Below are 20,964 nucleotides of genomic sequence, written 5' to 3'. Positions count from 1 at the left end.
ATATATTTCAGGATGTTGTGCATCCCTACAAACAAACAGAATGAGTGTAAACATAACTGTTTTGATAATATAGCATGTCCAAAAAAAGTGGTCTCGTGGCACAACTTACCCCATGTCTGGGGTAAGTTGAGCATAGGAGTGGGGTAAGTTGAGCCATCTCCCTCCTTCCCTCCCACCTCACCTTCTCTCCTCCCCCTCTCTCCCTCCCTGGGTTAAGATATTTCAGTTATACAGTCTGTACTGAATTAAATAAGACGGTTCTTCAAATCCATGTTTTTTTTTTTTTTTATTTATAATACACAATTCAACAGGTACAAATCTTTTTTTAAATTATAATTGCATATAACAACTTTAAAACATTTTAACATAGGCCTGAGAATGCCTTAAAGGGCGCTTAGGAAGAGAATCTTAACAGCTGTGTTTTTGGAAAGAAAACACTGAACTAAATCCGTAAACGTGAATCCTAGTTTGGTGTCCTTGCTGACAGGAGGGCCTCCTTCATCCTCTTTAAACTCCTCCCTCCATCTTACTCTCATTCCATCTACCCCCCTCCCTCCTTCCATCCATATCTCACCTGCCCCTTTACTCAATATCCCACCTGTCCAGGTTGCAGGTGAATACAAACTGCTGGGACTCTGAGGTTTGGGGAGTTTTGCGATTACATCGCTTCTTGGGAAGAATCCCTCATCTTTCTCCTTGAAAGTAAAGCTTGGTTTACCATATCCAGCTTTGCCTCTTCTCAGAAACTTACGGCTCAACTTAACCCTGTTCAAATTGCTCAACTTACCCCATAGCTACCATACTGACTTTATTAGCCCCCACAGCTAAAATGGTGCACTTTCATGCTAGCTGTACTACCTAATTTTGTAGTTAATAGATACCACGATTGATATATAAAACAAATTAAAAATTATCTATTTTGGTCTAACCACAATCCCCATGAAACTTATGATAGACTAAATTCACTTTCATGAGTGAAAAATGCTTTTTTGGACATAAATCTCTAACCACTTAACCCATGTGGTTCTTACCTTCACAGACTCCATAAAATGATGCCTTCCTCCTAAATATTTGGTCACATGCTCAATTTTATTTACGGTTTCCGAGCAACATGGGGTGGCTCAACTTACCCTTTGGCTCAACTTACCCCAGTCTCCCCTATGCATTTTTAATTTCTCCTAGCTATTTGGGATTATTGGGACCCAATAAGTATAAAAACCTAAACATCGTCAACGATAAATAAGTCCCAGTGTCATCAAACGAGATGATAATACAGTCCCATGTCCTAAAACGGGTACTTTCTAATTAACAGTGTCTTAGCTTGTTACTGTTGCTAAAATTTGTTGCCATATCAAACTACAAACTTTATTAATCATGCTGACTGACTTGGCAGAGATGGCTGCCATCTTGCTTTTACATGGATTAGTGTATTGTGCTCTTACTACCACTAGATGGCACAAAAAGTGTCCACAAACGAGGACAACAGGTCTTACTAATATAGACTAAAGTATAAGGTCAAGTAAACCCAAAATGTGATGTCCACATATGAGGACACAGGGTCTCAGGAGGTTAAAGATGTGTAACATCAGAAATGTGGACTTTTACACTGAAGAGCTTGACTCATTTTGACAAAAAGAAATTAAGGGACTGATAAAATAATTGAGATAAAATGTTTGTGGCAATTAAGATTTAAATTTAAAACTTTGTAATGACTTTTAATGCCTAATATTTATAAAGTTGAAATTACCTGCAGACACACTGACTTTCCTTCATTACTTACATCTTGTTATGTAATCACCTTTCAACAAATTTCACTTTAAATTTATCCTTCACTAAAACCAGTGTTTTTTATGATGTGAATATAATGCAAACTCTTTAGTCATGTAAGTCATATTTATTTACAGTTTATGCATATTTATATTGTTATTCTGTTACTATTATTATTTGCCCTGGAAACAGTGTTTAAATGGAAATGTAAGTGCAATAACGGCCACAAGGATGCTGCTCTATCTATGCATGTGGCATTCGTTGGGTGCATGACACATTTCCATATTTCTCATGAACCACCACAGTGTTCTATTGTTCTGGAGAGCAGGCTTATTTACATTAACTTCTACTACATTACCTGCTGTGGGACAACACAGCTACTGACCAGAGTTTCGTGGTTATATCATAGTACCTTAGTGTTTAACACTATGGCACTCTCTGATGTTTTATAAAAAGTTAAATATCTTCATGTCAGTGATTTGAAATAGAAATGTTCAACATGGTGGAAACTGAAAATCGATTTATGCCAGTTGCCTTAATTATCAATTGTTCACTCTGTTTCTGCTTATTGTGATTGAAACTAAGATTCCTCTCTCTCTATTTTTTTTGTACAGGAAAGATGAGTATGTAATGAGAGAACCTGGCTGGCAAATCACCTGAATACTTTGATTTTTCCATAATCTCAGCATATGCTGTGGGAATTTGGGGGTTTTAAAGGGACAGTTCACCCCAAAATCAAAAATATATATTTTTCCTCCTACCTGTAGTGCTTTTTATCAGTCTAGATTGTTTTGGTGTGAAGTGTTGAAGATATTGGCTGTAAAGATGCCTGCCTTCTCTCCAATTTGATGGAACTAGATGACACTCGGCTTGTGGTGGCGAAAAATACTTTTGAAAAACTCAACATCAATGTCTCTTTATAGAAATCATGACCTGGTTACTCAAGATAATCCCTAACCTTGTTGTGAGCAGTTTTATGTAGGAACTACTTTCTTTTTGCTGAACTACAACTACTAACCACATCACCACGCAGAAGGAAGCGTGCATCTACTCATGGAGGACAGGCTCGTACTTGTGACGGCATGAGACGTAAACATTAATGACGTCCTCCTCCGCTGAGCTGTAACAATAGCTACCTCAGTGGTGCTAGGTGAGCTAGCAGTAGATGCACGCTTCCTTCTGCACTGTGATGCAGTTGGAGAGTGTAGTTTAGTTGAACTGCTCACAACAAGGTCTGTGGATTATCTTGAGTAACCAGGTCATAATTTTTGGAAAGAAACATTGGTGTTGAGTTTTTCAAATGTACTTTTTTGGCGTTTTGAGCACCACAGGCTGAGTGCCATCTACAGTAGTTCCATTACAGTGGAGAGAAGGCAGACATCTCTACAGCCGATATCTCCAACACTCTGCAACTCACACAAAAACAACCTAGACTGATAAAAAGCACTACAGGTCAGAGGAAAAATATCTGTTTTTGCTTTTGAACTGTCTGTGAACTGTCTCTTTAAAAGCCCCAAATTAGGCTTTTTATTTCAAGATATTCATGTATTTGTTTTATTTAAAAAAAAATCTGCTGATAAAAACCTACACATGGTGGATATTACTATTTTCAGACTCAGTACATCTAATTTTGACTCATTTTAGGCCAACAAAAATAGATTACTTGACAAAAAAATCATTTAGTAATTATCCACTGGGATATTATTCCCATGTTTAATTTTTTTTTTATATAAATGAAGGTAACCCCTTTTTATGTTTCTTTTTAAAAATTATTAATCTGAAAGTAGTTACGGAGCCATACTTCTGTTATCATTACCTCAGAAGGAAGTGCATGAAGAGGACTATGCCGAGGAAGAACATGGACACGCCACAGCCAATTTGGGTGATGATAGTGAGTTTTCTCAGGTCAGAACTAGATATGGTTACATTAGGAGGGGCCTGCAAAGAACAAAAATTAAAGAACACTTGTAAGCACTTTGTCACAGGCATCGGTTTATGAGGATGGTTTATGATGAAATTCATTAATACTATTAAAAATGAGGTAGCTACAGAGTGTAATCAAGATGATCACACAGAGGAATGTCCTAATATTTATACTTTACTGGGTATCATAAAAATATTCCGAAGGAAGTAAAACGCACCAATAAGATAGCAAAAAATGTCAAATGCGAGCAGGCACATGTAACGTTGTTTCCATGTGTTATCGTCTCACATCCGTCACCAGTCCAGTTTGGTCGACTCCCTAAAAGACAGAAGCAGAGCATAAAAAACAAGAAGATTTAAGCATCAACACTCCATGAGAGTATTACATTTCAAACATGGAAAATACTAGAATATCACGCCCAGATGTACATTAAGGTGCACTAAAATCCGAACGTGATACCATGAGTTGATTTGGCTATGAGAACAAACTCACAGTGTCAAAGATGTCCTAAAATTAGCCATTCACAGCACGCCTCTGCCTGAGGCATGTTTCCACAGCAAAGAGAGTGTCCATCCAAACAAACTGAAGCACCACATCTGCTTCACCGCAGTGTGTGCAGAGTAACCAGGAAAGCTTGATAACGTTTTTTGTAGACTTGTAGATGTGTATCGCCGCTACAATACATTTAATTTTCCTAATAATGGTGCCTATACAATGTTCACCTTGTATGTTTTTAAAGCTTTTTCACAGCAGACATTTTGACATGTCATGGTAGAAAAAGCACAGGTGTTACTGGGAACATCAACAATGCATCAAGTGTTCCAGTAAGTCTTGACAGTGTGAACCAACTTCTCAATGACCCTGAAACTGATGCAGCTAAATGGAATCCTACCATCATTAATGTCATTATTCACACCTGTGGAATAGGTCTGTTCTTTCACAGCACAGCCCAGTCGCCAAAATAAAAGGTCACTTTTCATTGCTTCAAACCATGGATATGTTATATCTGTATGTTTTACACATGTGACGTAGTTCAGATTACCTGTGTATGTTTCAAATAAGGAGGAGGAGGGGATGGTGTATGGCTTGACACCTATGCAATGCTGGCTCAAAACCACCAAAAGGGGTGTTTTTCTAACTACAGTGACATGCCAAAACATGATGGTTTCCTACATCTAACCATGTTGTTTTTTTTCCCTTAACCTAACAACACCTTTCACTATCATTAAAACTGATAATTGAAACATAAAGGCACGTACAGATTTGTGATGTGATTTCATTCATACTTGTTGGAAGAAGCCCGGCTATTACCAAAATGACGCTGACCTTGTAATATTATTATTACACATTATTTTTATGACAAAAAGTGTCCTGATAAATATATGTCTGATATTTCGACGCCTGCTTGCAAAAACAAGCCCTCACAAGACGCCGGTTACTTCCTGCACTCCCCCATGATACAAGAGTGGACAGATATCGTAAACTGTGATATTCTGTCAAGTTTATGCTCATGTGTTTGTGTCCACTTCCTGTTTTATTTTGAAATATGTTCTCATTGTGTTTGTTTCTTTTACTTCCTGAGTTTTCCCACCTTTGTTAATTATCTCGTGTTTCACCTGTGTCTTGTTCCACCCACATGTGAGTCGTTAGTAATCAGCTCTTGTGTATTTAAAGCCCAGTGTTTCCCCAATCCAGTCACCAGACTGTCATTAGCCCTTTTTAGATAGGAGTTGTGCAAATGTGCAGGAAAGCCCAATCAGTCTTTTTTCAGCATTGGCAGTATAAAAACAAAATCGGGGAGTGCGGCAAAATGCTGCCTTCCTACTTTTGTTTATACAGAATGTGCCTTTTTCGGGGCAATGGGGGGCGTGAGCAAGTAACAAAATGTGTAGCTTAGCGTGTGACGTAAACAGTGACGTGGGAGGGAAGCCGCACCTAGTCAGGCAGCGATTCTCTCGTAAATCAGCCCGTTCTTCACCGTCCCTGTCATCTGATGGTTAATGGCCTCTTTGTCTTTACAGTGTCTGTCAGGTTTGCGTTTCCCTCTTGCTACTAGCTGCTCACTAATTCCTGCTATCAGCTGTTTCCTGTTTATCCACCGCCAGTGGGTCGCACGTGCGACAAAAGTAGGTAGGCGTCATCAACAGCTCCTCCCATTGCGGAAGGCCGCCTCGGTCTGTTTTAAAGGGTTCCACCAAAATTACTACCCTAGGAGGCGGAAAATTGGGCACCTTGGATCAACTCACAAATCCGGCTCTGTGTGTCTAAACGCTCGCAGCTTGCCGGCAAAACGGCCCAACATAGGTGGAAAATCTGGCAGTGTAAAAGGGGCTATTGTTGCCCTAGTGTGTTCATGCTGTCCAGCCTTTTCTTGTGTTTGATTCTTTGGTTTTTGATTGCACTTGGATTTATGGACTTCGCTTTTTGTGTGATTTCCCTGAATGAACTATTCTGCCTTTGCTGACTGCCTTCACGTGTTTGACCTCTTGAGTAAGATTTGGATTTGATAAATTGTTCTTAGTGTTTTATGTTTTCCTTTGCAACTGAGTCCCACTTTTGTACCAAATCGTTACAGTAAATTATATTTATGTTATAAGTAGACTGTTACAGACAGAGTTTGTGCTGGTATTGTATAAATTACCCTGTTATGTTGTTATATTCTTGCAAACCTCATTGACTGCCATTCTTTGTTTTTAAGTCTTCCCCCACTTATGTGTATACATGATCTTTCCCATCAGTACAAAGTTCTTACATTTTGAAAAATCTGAACAGCAGGGGAAATTATACTGTGTCTGTCCTGATATGTTTTGTAACATAAACTACTGTCCAAAAAATAAAGAATTAAAAAAAGAACAAAAAATATCCAAAACATAAAATGACACTTAAATGATATAAAGAGTTCCCCATCACTTACAAGTGGTGAAGATACATACAAAATTAAATATAAGTTCTCAACATAAAAATCAGCAAATGGGAAAAAATACCTTCACCGTTCCATGATTGACAAGATGGAGTTCCGTCCTGTAAACAAGACAACAGGACTGCATTAAAGTTGTGTTCTTTGATGGATAAACATACTCAAAAAGCACAAATAATACTTTTTTTTTGTTTTTGTTTTTTTTACTTACGTATATGACGTTGTGAAAATTCAGCCTTATTTTGTCTGTAAGATTGGTGATTTCAGTTGCCATCGACACTGCTAAAACCTCATCATTTAAAATAGTGCTGTTCGACTCATCCTAGAAGAAAAGGATAAATAGCACTACAAAATAGTAACATGATCACATATGTAAGGTGCATTTACTTTGTAAGCAAAGGTGAAATTGAGATATTTTTCCTTACCGTGAGATTGTTGAACCGGAAAATAACTGCAAATGGCACGCTGACATTCTGACTCTGAATTTTTTCAAATGCTTCTTTGGGCACAACGACAGATCTTTGAAACGTAGCCAGAGCATCTTCGCTGTCTATAATCTGCAGGGGAGAGCACAAGTCTGTTTTCAAAATAGTGCACATTGCTGCTTTAAGGTCTACAGAATTGTGAAACTATAGTCACTTTAACAGGGTCCAGTTTTAATCCAGAAAATTACGTAGCATGTAGGAAATTACCGAGCAGTCTCCCTCCTATGCTAGATTGGGTTTTGATGCTTTCACTTTTGGAAAGAAGGCAAATAAGAGAATGTGTTGAACAAAACTAAATTATTTCCAAATGAGAGACATGCATGGCTGGATGCCATATAGTTCATATAGACCACTCACTTCATCATTCTCAAGTTAGCAGTTGGCTGGGATAACAGACAAGTCACCGGAAGAAAATGTTGGCGTATGTTTCTGCAAACCACGGATATATTACATTTGTAGGAGAGGATGGTGGATGGTGTGATGTAACAATGTTTGTTCAAATAATTTATGGGTAGAAAATACTCATGTTACGTATATAAAATAAAACAGCGCTGAGCACACACTACCTCAGCTGGTTCATTTTTAGCCACCTAAAAAAGGGAGTAGAAGTATAAACAATATTTAGAATATTTTCACCACTTTAACTTACCGTCAGACTGCTCTTTTTAACAGAACTAAAGCTAATATCTCAGAAGTTGATGGTCTACCACTGCCTCAATCACTTAGTGCGTAAGGTAAAGAGGAGAAAATATTCCAATTATAGCGTACACTTAAACCAACATTGATTTTTTGAGTCTTTTAGGTGGCTAAAATTAGTTTTGCTGTGGTCCCCACCATGAGCACTACATTGCTTAGCTTCCATGCCTGTGGATTTTGTTTATCAAAGACACTAGCAAAGCAACACAGTACATAAAATAAATACAACAGAAACATCAGATAGGTCGGACCACCATGTTGAACTATATATCTTTAAACGTAACAGTTAGAGCTGAAAATGACAACAGAAATCAACAAGTTTGATTTCCCATATGTCCGCAATTTGAATCAATCGCCAGTTGTATGTCAAGGAGTGATTGTTGTTGTTAGCGCAATGTCACAGTCAGTGCTTCTCAAAGGGTGCTTCCTTGGTAGGACAGCTCCTTCCAAGTCGGGGCCTTCAGAGGCTAGGCAAGCACACCTTCCGAGCATTTGGCGAACACATATCGGACCAGGCTAGCGAGTAACCATGTGTGTGTCATTTAAGAGGCCCAGCCTTCAATTCTGGCAAATCATGCACAAAGATTTGTGGGTACTTAATGCCTGCTGAGGATACACACATGCATCCTTGAAAATTCTCTAAAGGATTCGGTCCTTGGTAGAAATTGAAGGAGCGTTGACATTGGAACAGATCTTTGATTGGGATTCGATGATGTAGCCTCCTTGAAATAAAACTGTTTAAGGTCCTTCCTTGACTTTCAGAGGCACCGAGTGATTCGGTCTTTGGCATTTTAAGCAAAAACATGATCTTTTCCTAATCATAGCTAAGTGGTTTTTATACCTCAACCCAAAAGAATTCTAAAACAGGGTCCTTGCTTTAACCTAACCACATGTAACCACAGAGTTCTCACAAGAAAAACTGAAATGCAAAGAAATGTAACGTTTCATCATATTCGCTACATATGAAACATACAATGTAACATAACCACAGTTTGCAGAAAGCTACCAGCCAACATTTATTCTGGCGATTGGCAATAATCATCGCATACTGTTATTCTGAAGTCTGGAATGACAATGTTACAACATAGCACATGTATGACGACCAAATAAAAAAAAATGCACTCACACTTATGCTGTCATGTAGAGACTCATAGGCAAAGAGAACTTGGTCTACTTCCTCAGGATCTCTTTGTGTCACTATAACACCTTTAAGTCCTTTTCCCACAGTCACCTCAGCTGAAGTCTTGATGTTGGCAACGAGGTTGGGCATTGAGTTCATGACTTCACTATTGACGGACAGATAAAGATTCACGCCTTAGATATGCGGTTTATTGTCTACAAATCAATAGTCTATGCTTTGATATATTTTTAAAAAAGTTTTTCTATATACACTTTTTAAAGGAATACTTCCCCCTCAAAATTATATTTTGATTGTTTATTTATCAATCAGTCAAATAATAAATCAATCTGTTTGTATATTAGGCATGCAAGAAATTAGTATTTCTTTAAGATCAAAGCCTGAAAATATACACATTACATTATGGTAAACATTTCTAAATAGCCAAAAACATTTCCCATGTTTTAATTTCAATGTTTAAAGGAATAGTTTGAACTATTACAGACTTGTATGGAGCTTAAAGGGATAGTTCAACATTTTGGCAAATTCGCCTATTGCCGTAATCCCTATAGTCATATGAGTAGGTACATTACCTTAAATTGTCAGTGCGTGCTGTTCTGAGATCGGTGGGGACAGAGCTGCCCGCTGAAATGGAGGTGAACGGTACAGGTCCCTCTCTCCCTCAAAACTAATCAAATACACCATCAAATGACTCCAAAACGCTCTAGTGGACAACACATGGCTTGCGCATTCCCCACGCTATGAAATAATAATGTATAATTAAGTAAGATTACGACACATGAAGCAAATACTCGGAACTACTTTCTTGAGTAAACCACTGGGCGGAGTGACACAGTGCACAGCTGAGACAGTGCCGTTGTTATTGCTTGTAGCCATTTGCGGTATCATCAGCTGGACGCAGCAGAAGGTTTGAGGAAAGTTTACAGAGTGTTGTTGTAAATCATGGTTTACATATGTATTGTAAAAGGTTGCCGTAACAAGCCGAAGACATGGAGCAAAGTGAAGTTTCACGTAGTTCCAACCAGTAATACGGACAGGATGAAACAATGGCTATTTGTGCTGGACATCGACCCCAACACGCCTGTGGAAATGGTCCGGAAAATGTTTGTTAGCTCCAGCCATTTTTTACTGGAGGACTATGCTGAAAGGATGGAGCGCAGAAGCTCAGGAATGGTTCAAACGCTTTTCTTGAAAGACACTGCCATACCATCTGTCGGCATCACAAAACAAGCGACGTGGTAAGTGATCGTTGTGTATTTGCTCAGCAATCTCTCTGCTGTAACATTACCTCCATGTTGAGTAACATTAGCCTACAACCCAAGCATGGTAAATAAGGCTAAAATGCAAATGTTGTTGTGGTTATGTTATGGATAATAAATCATAATAAACAGACTGCTAGGGAACATTTTATGTTGTTGTTCCTTCAGGAGTTGTGGTGATTTATGAGTGTGGAGTTAGCATGTTCTCCCCGTGTTCCGGTGATTATTTTGAGACGTACTCTATATTTATATTGCACAGGTGTACCTAATAAAGTGTCCAGTAAGCCCCACATTTACACCACCGGCTCTGGGTCTCCCTGCAGCCCCTGGTTGCTCGGCAGCCTCAACCTCTCTTCTTGCTCTCTTCTTCCAAAACCTGTAACTCTTCCTCTGTATATTCTGGCTTCTTCTCAACAAACTTGTTGTACTGATGACGGGAGTAACTGCACTAAACATACGCTGTTTGAAATCACTCCGCCCAGCAAGTACTGTATGTCTGGAATGTAGTTCCGGCTCTGCATTTGGCTTCAAAACAACTCTGTCTCGTAATATTAAATTATTATTTCATAGCGTGGGGAATGCGCAAGCCATGTGTTGTCCACTAGAGCGTTTTGGAGTCATTTGATGGTGTATTTGATTAGTTTTGAGGGAGAGAGGGACCTGTACCATTCACCTCCATTTCAGCGGGCAGCTCTGCCCCACCGATCTCAGAACAGCACGCACTGACAATTAAAGGTAATGTACCTACTCAAATGACTATAGGGATTATGGCAATAGGCGAATTTGCCAAAATGTTGAACTATCCCTTTAAGCTGGAAGGTGATTAGCTTAGCTTAGCTCAAAGACTGGAAGCATGGGGAAACAGCTAGCTGAGCACTGTTCAAAGTTTTGTTTTGTTTTTTTCTGTTTTTAAATCTGCCTTTTAGCACCTCTGAAGTTTACAAATCAAAGTTCAGTGTGTAAGATGTAGGAGATCTAGTGGTATCTAGCACTGAGGATTGCAGAGTGCGACCAGCTGAAATTTCTCCTGGTTAGAACTCCTTCACTGTTAATTGTTCAGAGGTTCACAGGTTTTTACTGGGAGCTGAATTGTCAACAGAGGAGTCTTCCTATCCAATACAATCGTCACAGATGGTATTCTAACCAGCAGTGTTAATTTTGACAGCTGTTTTAGATTTAGTCTTAGGGCTCTAGTTTCCCAGCGCAACGCAGGGTTGCGCAGGGTGGCGAACCCCGCGCAGAGCTAGTTTCGAGCAGCGCAACCCGAGGCACGCTCAGTTTGGTAGTTTGGCAGACCGAGGTGCGCTGAGATGGGTTTGGTGGCGCAGCAGGGGGAGGTGTTGACAGATCCAGCTTGGCGCAGTGCCAGTTCAATCCAAAAGGCTTCGCCGAAGGTGCGCTAAAAGCTCGCCAGCTGAAACCACGTCTACTGTCAGCGCAGGGGGAGCGCAGCCGGTGTAGGGGAAGTTCGGCTGACCGGCGGACAGTGCACACACATCACCAAAACCTCACAGGCAGGTTTCCAGAATATCAGGCACATTAACAATGCAATAAATAGCCACAAAAACCACTATTCAATGCAACTATCTGCAATCAGCACATAAATGTATCTCTATATCGACTGTCCCGTCACATTTGATGTCAGATCAAAGGGGATTGGCACCGTTTGGCACGTTTGGCACGCGTAATGGAAACCCAACCTGATTTGATTAACACAGCTGTAAACTAATGAGTTCACATTCCTCTCAGCCAACCACAAACAGCCACAGCATCAGATAGGGAGTATATATTCAGCATCTGTCATCTTAGAAAAGTCAAAAGAAAAGAAACAGAGTGAGACTGCGAGAGAGAAAGAGAGAGAGTGCGCGCACGAGAGAAACGCAACATTGATTTACAATTGTGGTGACCTCCTCCCAGGCTACCTTTGCATCATCAGCCCATGGAGGTCTGCTCGCAGTTCCGTATATTCGGACACTGCGAGCAGACCTCCCGGACCAAAACATCAGTTTCCTCCTGGGAGAAGTTTGGCCGTCTGACGCTGCTGCTCTCTTCTGCCATGGCGAATTGAGTAAACTCTCATTACGCCTTCGTGCGGCGCATTTAAGGACGAGGAGAGGGGCTCATTTGATTGGTGTGATGTGTGTAAAACCCACTCCACACCTTTTCTCCTCCCTCTTTCCGACTTGCGCAGGTAGGAGGGACGGAGGTGGGAAAGGGGAGTAGCTGCGCCAGCGTGCACGATGTGCCAAACTGCAAAATCCGCCTGGCCACACACAGTTGGCGAAGTGCATGTGCGCTGCGCCTCCGCCTCGCCCGGTAAAACTAGAGGCCTTAGTCTTGAGATGAAAATGCTTATTAGTTGGTTGACAAAAACTCAAAAGGTTTTAGTAGATGAAAATTCATGACATTTCAGTCGTTACTCTTATTCAATATGTTTTCTATATGTTTTTCTTATCTTTCAACTAATCTGTACAACACAGCTACACTCACTGACAACGGAGCCTCCTATCTGCCTGTCAAACAGAATCAATCCATAAACCTGCCAGAGTCTGAACTGAGTGGAGTCCCACGTGGACCAGCTATGACGTCCGGTGGCCAGTGGCTGCTTGCTCCGCTGCCATTCAGCAGCTAACAGGCAGAGCTGCTAACAGCCACCGCTGCAACTAACGAACTCCACAAATCTATTGAGCAGCTCTACCATCCACAGGGTGGTAGATCTATTTTCAAGATCTGTTTTTAGCTCATCATTGTCTCGTTTTCGTAAAAAAAAAAAAAAACGGCTGCTGACTACATTTTTTTTGTTAGTTTTCATCAACAAAATTAACACTGCTAACAAGAAGTCTGATTCCCTGCGCGAGCATGATCGGGCCCAACCTGACTCACTAGGCTTGGGCCTAACACTCTCACACACAGATGGAACTGGTTTGTCCGTTCTGGACTACTGTAGTGGACATGACTATCTCACATTCAAAGACCCGCTCCCTATGTAGATATAAATGGCTCATAAATTTTACTTTGATGATCATACACTAAAGAAAATATTCTATCATATTCCATTTCTGCCTCTACATCCCGAACACTAGACCTTGAACACACTGTATCTTGTATTCTTAATTTGTGCTCAATTAAAAATGTGAAGTCGGTGGTTTGACGGTGCTTTCAATCTTCCCATCTCTGTGATCAACCTCACAGCAATTTTCAATCTTCTCATCTCACTCTCTGCAAGAAAACAAATAAAAGATCCCCCCACCCCCAAAAATTCTCAGCTGTATCTTAATAAATCCATGGAGCATGTCTTACGAAGCTTTGGTAGCGTCGACTTTTTCTCCTTCAGTTATAATTGTTGCATTACACGTAATTTTCTGCTCAGGCTTTTTCACTGGGTCATTGCAGTTGATACAGTTGTTGTTTGTTGCTGTGATGTTGATGATGTAACTGTCTTTGACCCCTGGAAACAAAAAAATATAAGGAAAGGAGCTTTATCTCAAGCATTAACTAGCATCTGTGAGGTAAAATATACGGCAGTATGTAACAGTTTGAGCCAGAGTCCACAGCATGCATTATGTTGTGTAAAAAATAGAAGTTTGGAGAGCTGCAGGAGAAACATTTTCACATTCATTCTTTGCTTGTCTGAAGGGAACTCACCCATTTCACTGCAGATCTTATCACTGTAACTATATCCATTACATATGGTGCCTGTATCCACACATCGAATCTGGCAAGAATCTAGTAACGAATAAACACAGTAAAAAAAATAAATAAAAGCCAAGTGGGAGAAAGCTATACAATATTCAGAAAGTTAATGTAAAATAATGTCAGAGTATATCAAACTGTTGAAGAGAGATGACTGGAAAATAATCGTGAATAATTTCCTTCTAAATTGTTTTAAACTGTTTAATAGTATTATATCAGAGATGGACAATAATTCAGTAAATGCATTTATAATACATATTTGAATGAGTATTTTGTAATTTGTATTTTGCGCTCACCTTCTGTGAGTTTCGAGGGGAATTACCCCCAGGAAAAATTCTTAGAAACCTAAACGCTAAACTCACAAGTTAAGAGAATTTTTTATTTTACTTTACTTTTTATGACATATTATATTGTGAATTTTTAGTTTTTTTAAAATATTTTTATCAACAAGTGGGGTGGGATTTTGGGGGTAAGTAACTATAATATACCTTATAATAAAGCCCTCTTTCCACCGAGCAGTACGGTCCGGTACAGTTCAGTTCAGTATGCTTTTTCTCTGTTTCCACTGTGAAAAGTTGTGAATGGTACCAATGGGACCATTCCGTACTGTCCCCATTCTCAGTCCCCCCTCTGTTGGGGTACGTAGCACACAGATCTGGTACTAAAAGATGGAGCTGTGAACACTGCAGTCCGTTGATTGGTCAGTGGTGGACAGTCACTCTGCTCAGGGCTGTGATGTAGGAAATTGGCAGAGCTCATTTTTTCAGTGTAGGGGCATTAAGGTCAGGCCCATATTGAAGCTACTGAATGCCTAAAATGTGATAGTATCAGTTTGTATGAAATGTATTTTGTGTATCATCAAATTAAAAATTACTTGTATTTTAATTAAAAACATTTTCTCATAGCAGTATTTTGTATTTTATTTTGATACATTTGAGTATTTGTAATTTGTAACAAGGTACGTTTTGATGTATTTATGCCCATCTCTGACTAATATTAAATTACATAATTAAAAGGGACTTGATTTATCAATGCCTATTTGTTTTCAATTTCTTGCATTACTACAAATATAATTATATTTCATTACCTCTGTTATCATTTTTTTTTCCCAAACTTGACAGTAAAAAATGAGTTTACCTGTCAGAGTGTGATTGAAGACACACGCTGAATCTGAATTATAAGAGAAATTCATATTAACAAAAACTTATTATCAACTTTTATCTTTGTGACTTTAAGGTAGAACTTTTGTTTTACTTTTTAACACACACACACACACACACACACACACACACACACACACACACTGTAAATGAATTACTCACTTTAATGTATTTTTCTTGAGCTCGTAAAAATGGCTATAGACCGTTTCAAACCGGACAACATAAACATTCTACATGGGTCCCTTTATATTTCCTGTTTGAATGTATGTTAATGCAGAAGCTGACAGGAAGTAAACAGGGACCAAAGTTGTTGCCCTAGCAACAGAATAGCAATGAAACGGTCCATATATTAATGTAGAAACAGAACAGGAAAACAGGATGTATAGCCTATATATTCAAATATCTTTTTAACTTTGAACACAGACTCTCTCCTGAAATAGGCTATGTTTTCTTTTGCAATAAAGAAATTTGTGCATTTTTCTGGTCAGCCAGTATGGATTTTATTTTTAATTGATAAAGCAGATTAATGATTTATGCACGTATGGTGTAACATTGCTGATAGGCTACCTTTAATGTTCTATGTGCCCTGAACACATCCAAAAACACAAACAAGAGTTGTCAATGGGCCTGAAAATTACAACCCGACCCAACCCGGCCTGTGGCTTTTTAAGCCCAGACCCGATGCAGCCGACACACCAGCATTAGGCTAATTGTCTGCCTGAAAAAAAGGAAGCCTGAGGCCCGACCCGACCCGAGTCATTTGCATATTTTTTCGGCCTGAACCCGTGGGTCCGGTCAGGTTTGTCGGGCCGGCCCGACCCGTCTGGGATGATAGGGCCATATAGGCAGTGCTTGCTAACCGCTCGTATCCCCCCTTTAATATGCAAAATATTAGATGGACCCAGTCTGACGTTCCACTCTGTGCCACTGCCACCTGCTGCTGCAAGGGCAGGCTGCTGCGCTCAAACGCGGCTGCGTTTTATGGGGTAAAAAAACGTTGCGTCCACCGGCCGGTTCGGACTGGAACAGACGTGCCGTTTGGGAATACTCCCGAACCTCCCTATGGCCAGCCCGCCCCTGGTCCCTTCATAAGTAAAGAACAGTCCCTTCAGTGCGGTGAGGTTTGTGGACCGTTACCTGCCACAAAGAGAGAAATGTGAACGGCTTGTTTCTCCTCTGACACACCACATACCTGTGTGCCGCCATGGCTCGGTTGTCCAGGTACTACTGGGCAGTCATGACACCAACGAAAGAGGAAATTAGGCTACTGGACCTGGAGTCAGACTTCTCTGTCGCCGGTAAACCATTATCTTGCGCTGCGGAGCCGCCGTAGGCTATTTGACTGCCGTGTTCCTGTCTGTGACCCCCGTTCAACCCACAACCAGGAGGATTTGCCTTTCGTTTCTGCTGCTGGTTGAAATCTGTACTCGTACAGCATGCTGAATGATTTATTTTGCTCGCACAAAACTATTTTAGTCGCAAATGCGAGTAAAATACTCACACGTAGAGCTCTGTGGAAAACAAATCACTGCCGACAAGTAAAAATCAATAAATAATAACTGCTCAAAGATACTCACATGTCTGGAAAACAAACCACTACAGCAGCATACTGAGTGCCAGGTGGCCAGCGCGCGCCGTTATTGGACGGCGCATGGACACTCTTGTGATTGGACTTTGAACTTATCCCACAGTAGTGGTACGTGAGGCACCGTTGTACTACGGTACTCCACCCTGCAACACTAGTGACATCAGCCAATACTGTGTGTAGGTTTTAGATGTGAAAAGTTCTAGACCCATGCAAATTAGTTCCGGAACGCACCAGGGCCTTTTCTGAAAAGATCCTGGTATATGTTCCAGTACGTCCCGGCTCAAATTAAGCACTGGTTGCAGTGCTTCGGTACTGTAACAGTAAAAAATGAGTTTACCTGTCAGAGTGTGATGGAAGACACACGCTGAATCTGAATTATAAGAGAAATTCATATTAACACAAACTTATTATCAACTTTTATCTTTGTGACTTTAAGGTAGAACACACACACACACACACACACACACACACCTGTGCCGTTACATGATGTGGAGTTGCAGTGCTTCCCCTCCAGCACATGCAGTTGCAGTTTGTTCTTGATATGCCATTGTGAGATAAGCAGTAGATAAGAACCATCTTTTGCCATCATTTGAGGCCACCCCCATTTCAAACCTTCTGTTAATTAAAAACAGAAATACCGTCAGTATCGTTTCTATTCTGCTGAAATGCCGATGTAAACGTGTAAACAAAAATCCAATATTCCGTGTTAAGTCGGTGATACTCACGTTGTTCAGTTTGGTTTTTCCTTAGAAATACGATGCAACCCATTCCTGCTGAGAGGCAGAGAAAGCAGTCTTTTCATGTCACGTAGTCATTTCATATTACATCTCTTGCATACTTTTACAGCAGTAATCCAAAACCAGAGTTACTCAAATGATTAAATTAAAAACTACCTACTTACTTGCTTTACTCTGACAACCACACCCACCAGGGGGAGGAACAAAAGGCGCCATAATATGCAACTGATGGCTAAAACAAAATGCCTATAGCAAGCTAAAAAAATGTAGATTTCAGCATGTCAAAGGATTATTTAACACCCTGTGTCCACTGAGTGGCCAGTAGTGACATAGTTTGAAATGTACAACAATAATAATAGTATTGAACCACCAGGTAAGATCATATACTAAATAAATATATATCAATATACTGAAATGTAATAAAAATTATAGCTGCTGTGCAGCAATGGTTGGGGCCGGGCAATTTAAGGCAAAATTAGGCAATTCTGAGCAACACACACACTAAAACAAAGCATATCACAACATAGAAGTTACATTATATAATTATGGCATGCCCTTCAAATTGTGGATGAGTGGCCGAAGTGATCAGATTCATAATATACAAAGGAAAGAACAAGAAAGTAAGAATAACATTAACTGCTAGCAATTATGAACAAACTGGCCTGATCTAGCTTAAAGCTAAACATTATCCATGGTGACAAAGATGAAAACATTTTTTAAAATGTAAAAGTAGCTATTGGATAGACTCTACATATTGACTGATAGCTAAGCCAAATAAACAGGGAAAAGAGACAAGGGACAGGGGCGTAGCACCAAATTCTGGACCCTGTACACTCTCAATGTCAGTGGGCCCCTATCCATGCCAGTGCACGAGGCGCGTGAGCAAAAAAAAAAAAAAAAAGAAAAAGAAAAAAAAGGGGTATTTATTTAAAATAAAAAAGCATAAATAGGGTTTTAAGCTACACCATTCCTTGCCTTCAGCATCTGATGCAGAACTCTCTACATCTACAAGAATAAAGAATTGGTATTAGCCTCTTAACATACAAATAACCCAACCTACTTTTTAAAGCAAGCTCACTTTATATTTCTAGAGCCATTTCAGTCCAAGATAAACTGCTGAAAATAATGAAACATACAGCCAAGCATTGCTTATTATGTTGACAGATTGTCTTTTAAATGGGGCGCATTTTTGTGTTGCTATGGGCTGAGCTCTAAGGCTGTCAACCAAACAGTCATAACTGGTAATAATCCACAAGAGGCATCTACCATTTAGAACAAGTACAAAGATAATGTGAAAGGTTGCAAATATGTTCATTAAAAGTACAACGTGAAGTAAACATCAGATATGCTTTCCTACAACTGATGCTTAGACTAGCCTAATTATTTGCTATAACACACAGTATTCATCATGGTCAGCAAGTTGCAGAGGCAAAAATGTTTTAAGCCATTTTTCAGCCAGATTGAGAGGAATAGCTAATTGTTTTTCTATGTTTCTTTCTCTCTCTCTCTCTCTCTCTATATATATATACATATATATACATATATATATATATATATATATATATATATATATATATATATATATATATATATATATATATATATATATATATATATATACATATATATATAGCAAAAATGTATGGCAAAAATCATAATTGTCTTTATACTTACAGCCCCAAGCAGCCTGGTTGGCAACTAGCTAAGCTAAAGACTTCACGTGAGCATACAAACATCAGCAGCAGCTGTCTGGAGTGGACTATGTTAACTTTAATTGGACTTTGCATAACAAGCAAACTCGGTTCACCTTTGGGAAAGAAAGCAGTCAACAGCTGCCTCCCCTCATTCTGCCTTCTTTCTTTTTCTTTCCTCTCTTGCTTCTTTTGATACCCTTATTTATGCTTTTTGGGCAGCATGATGTCTAGCCCCCAGGTCATTCAATCTGGGCTCACTGACGTTACACTTGTCGCCGGTCGCTGTCAGGCGGACTAAACCATTTTGCGCCTCCAAGAGGGGGCCCCCAGAATGTCCAATATGTGGGAGGACTGTGACATAAAGTTCATTCTCTCAGTTGATGTTATCAATATATTTGAAATAAATTATGACACCAATTAATTGCAGTGCCCAATTCATTCGAAATAAAAACACCACAAAAAAAAAAAAAAAAGTCAGGATTTTCATGGGCCCCTCTCCCTACTCGGGCCCTGGGTAGTCAGGTCCACTTTTCCCCCCACTACCACGCCCATGCTACCCACCTTTCTTGGAGAAACACTGGCTCACACATTGACACCCTTTCTTTTGCCTCTCATCTCTCTCCTTTCTCTTTCCTTTTGTGAAAACCAGATTTTTTTTTTAGTACCAGGTAGCATGATGAGGACTATAGCGTTCTAGTGCAACTGCTGATTGCTACTAGGCACCATCACCATCAGTGTGCTAAGGCAGGACCAAACCATTTCATGCAGATGCAGGGGGGTGGTCAGTCAATATGGATGTTTACTTTTTGGTCAATGGGGATATTTAATTTTTACTGCCAAAAACAAGTAAAAACAAAGAGATCATTAATTTTATTACTATTGAAAAGAAAAATTCTTAATGATGATGGTTTAATAATTTTATATTCATTTTTACCTATTTCTGGGGCCCCTGTCAGTCAGGGCCCTTGAAATCGTTCTAACTTTTCTCCCCTATATGGCACCACTAATCAGGGCGCCACAAATGGGTGAAGAAAAAAAAATCAAAATGTTTATCTTCTACTATTTTTTGCTAACACTATTACTACTATTATTTTAAAATATTACATAAGGTCATAACAACATAACTACAAAGCCTCAGGCATTTTTTCTGGGTTCCTGCCACCCCTTGGCCCCCAGCCCCGCTCCCCTTAACTTTTGGTGAGAAACTTGAATAAGTACAGCTGTTTGAAGGGGAAATAAAAAAAGATATATTTTTAAGGATGTTTTTCGTGTGAAAGACGGTTATGTTAAAGGTTGCCTCATAAAGTACATGATTGAATTTGTGTGCATTCAAAGGTGGTGTAAGAAAGGACTGTTTCTAGCATACCAAATGTGCACATAGATTACAACAGGCTGGATCATTTTAGCAAAAAAATAAATGGACATCTTATTTTCTGAAATTCCAAGAAGCTAAAACATTATATAAGTGGCCCTAAACAATTTACTCGGATAACTGATACTCTGTGTTCAGGTGGTATATTTGAGTGGAATCATTCTCGCTTTCCCTCCCTGCATACAGGTTACCAATTAAATCCTTAAAAGGTGCACCCTTCCTCGCACACTTAGCATGATGTTTTGCTCTCTAACAATAATCAACAACAACTGTATTTAAAAAGTTTGTCATAGTTTTGACTCACTCTGATTCCTGCCTCCATTGAAGAAGCCTCTGAAGTCATCACCAATGACAAGACTTGTCTTCTGCTGCTTCACACATTTGAGTTTTTTATATTTTTGAGGGCATTTTTCAGCGTCTGAAATACCTTTAATCAAATCAGATAACACATTAAACAAAAAGTACCATATTCTTCACACCTTCAGACCTTATATTAACCAAGGTAGATCTTAGGACTTTTTCAGGTCTCTGTTT

At 39.6% G+C, this 20,964-nt stretch overlaps 1 protein-coding gene across 3 annotated transcripts in view; it reads right to left on the bottom strand.

Moving 5' to 3' along the window:
• The window catches only part of LOC117270542 (adhesion G protein-coupled receptor G3-like), a 36,643-nt gene that overhangs the window by 12,860 nt on the left and 2,819 nt on the right, over nucleotides 1–20,964 (bottom strand). Inside the window, exons 5-17 of one of the 3 annotated variants that reach the window (XM_033648210.2) lie at nucleotides 20,735–20,857; nucleotides 17,353–17,400; nucleotides 17,099–17,242; nucleotides 16,965–16,997; nucleotides 15,017–15,049; nucleotides 13,832–13,912; nucleotides 13,487–13,634; nucleotides 8,916–9,075; nucleotides 7,034–7,165; nucleotides 6,820–6,930; nucleotides 6,676–6,712; nucleotides 3,909–4,009; nucleotides 3,584–3,705 (exon numbers count right to left, since the gene is read on the bottom strand). In XM_033648210.2, coding sequence (XP_033504101.1) covers nucleotides 3,584–3,705; nucleotides 3,909–4,009; nucleotides 6,676–6,712; nucleotides 6,820–6,930; nucleotides 7,034–7,165; nucleotides 8,916–9,075; nucleotides 13,487–13,634; nucleotides 13,832–13,912; nucleotides 15,017–15,049; nucleotides 16,965–16,997; nucleotides 17,099–17,242; nucleotides 17,353–17,400; nucleotides 20,735–20,857 — 1,273 coding nt within the window. The remainder of the gene's footprint in view (nucleotides 1–3,583; nucleotides 3,706–3,908; nucleotides 4,010–6,675; nucleotides 6,713–6,819; nucleotides 6,931–7,033; nucleotides 7,166–8,915; nucleotides 9,076–13,486; nucleotides 13,635–13,831; nucleotides 13,913–15,016; nucleotides 15,050–16,964; nucleotides 16,998–17,098; nucleotides 17,243–17,352; nucleotides 17,401–20,734; nucleotides 20,858–20,964) is intronic. The other 2 variants (XM_078173913.1, XM_078173914.1) reach the window with 2 other exon arrangements.

This window comes from Epinephelus lanceolatus, chromosome 13, assembly GCF_041903045.1.
Source record: "Epinephelus lanceolatus isolate andai-2023 chromosome 13, ASM4190304v1, whole genome shotgun sequence".
NCBI classification, from domain to species: Eukaryota; Metazoa; Chordata; class Actinopteri; order Perciformes; family Serranidae; genus Epinephelus; species Epinephelus lanceolatus.
This window is presented reverse-complemented; position numbering and strand designations above follow the sequence as displayed.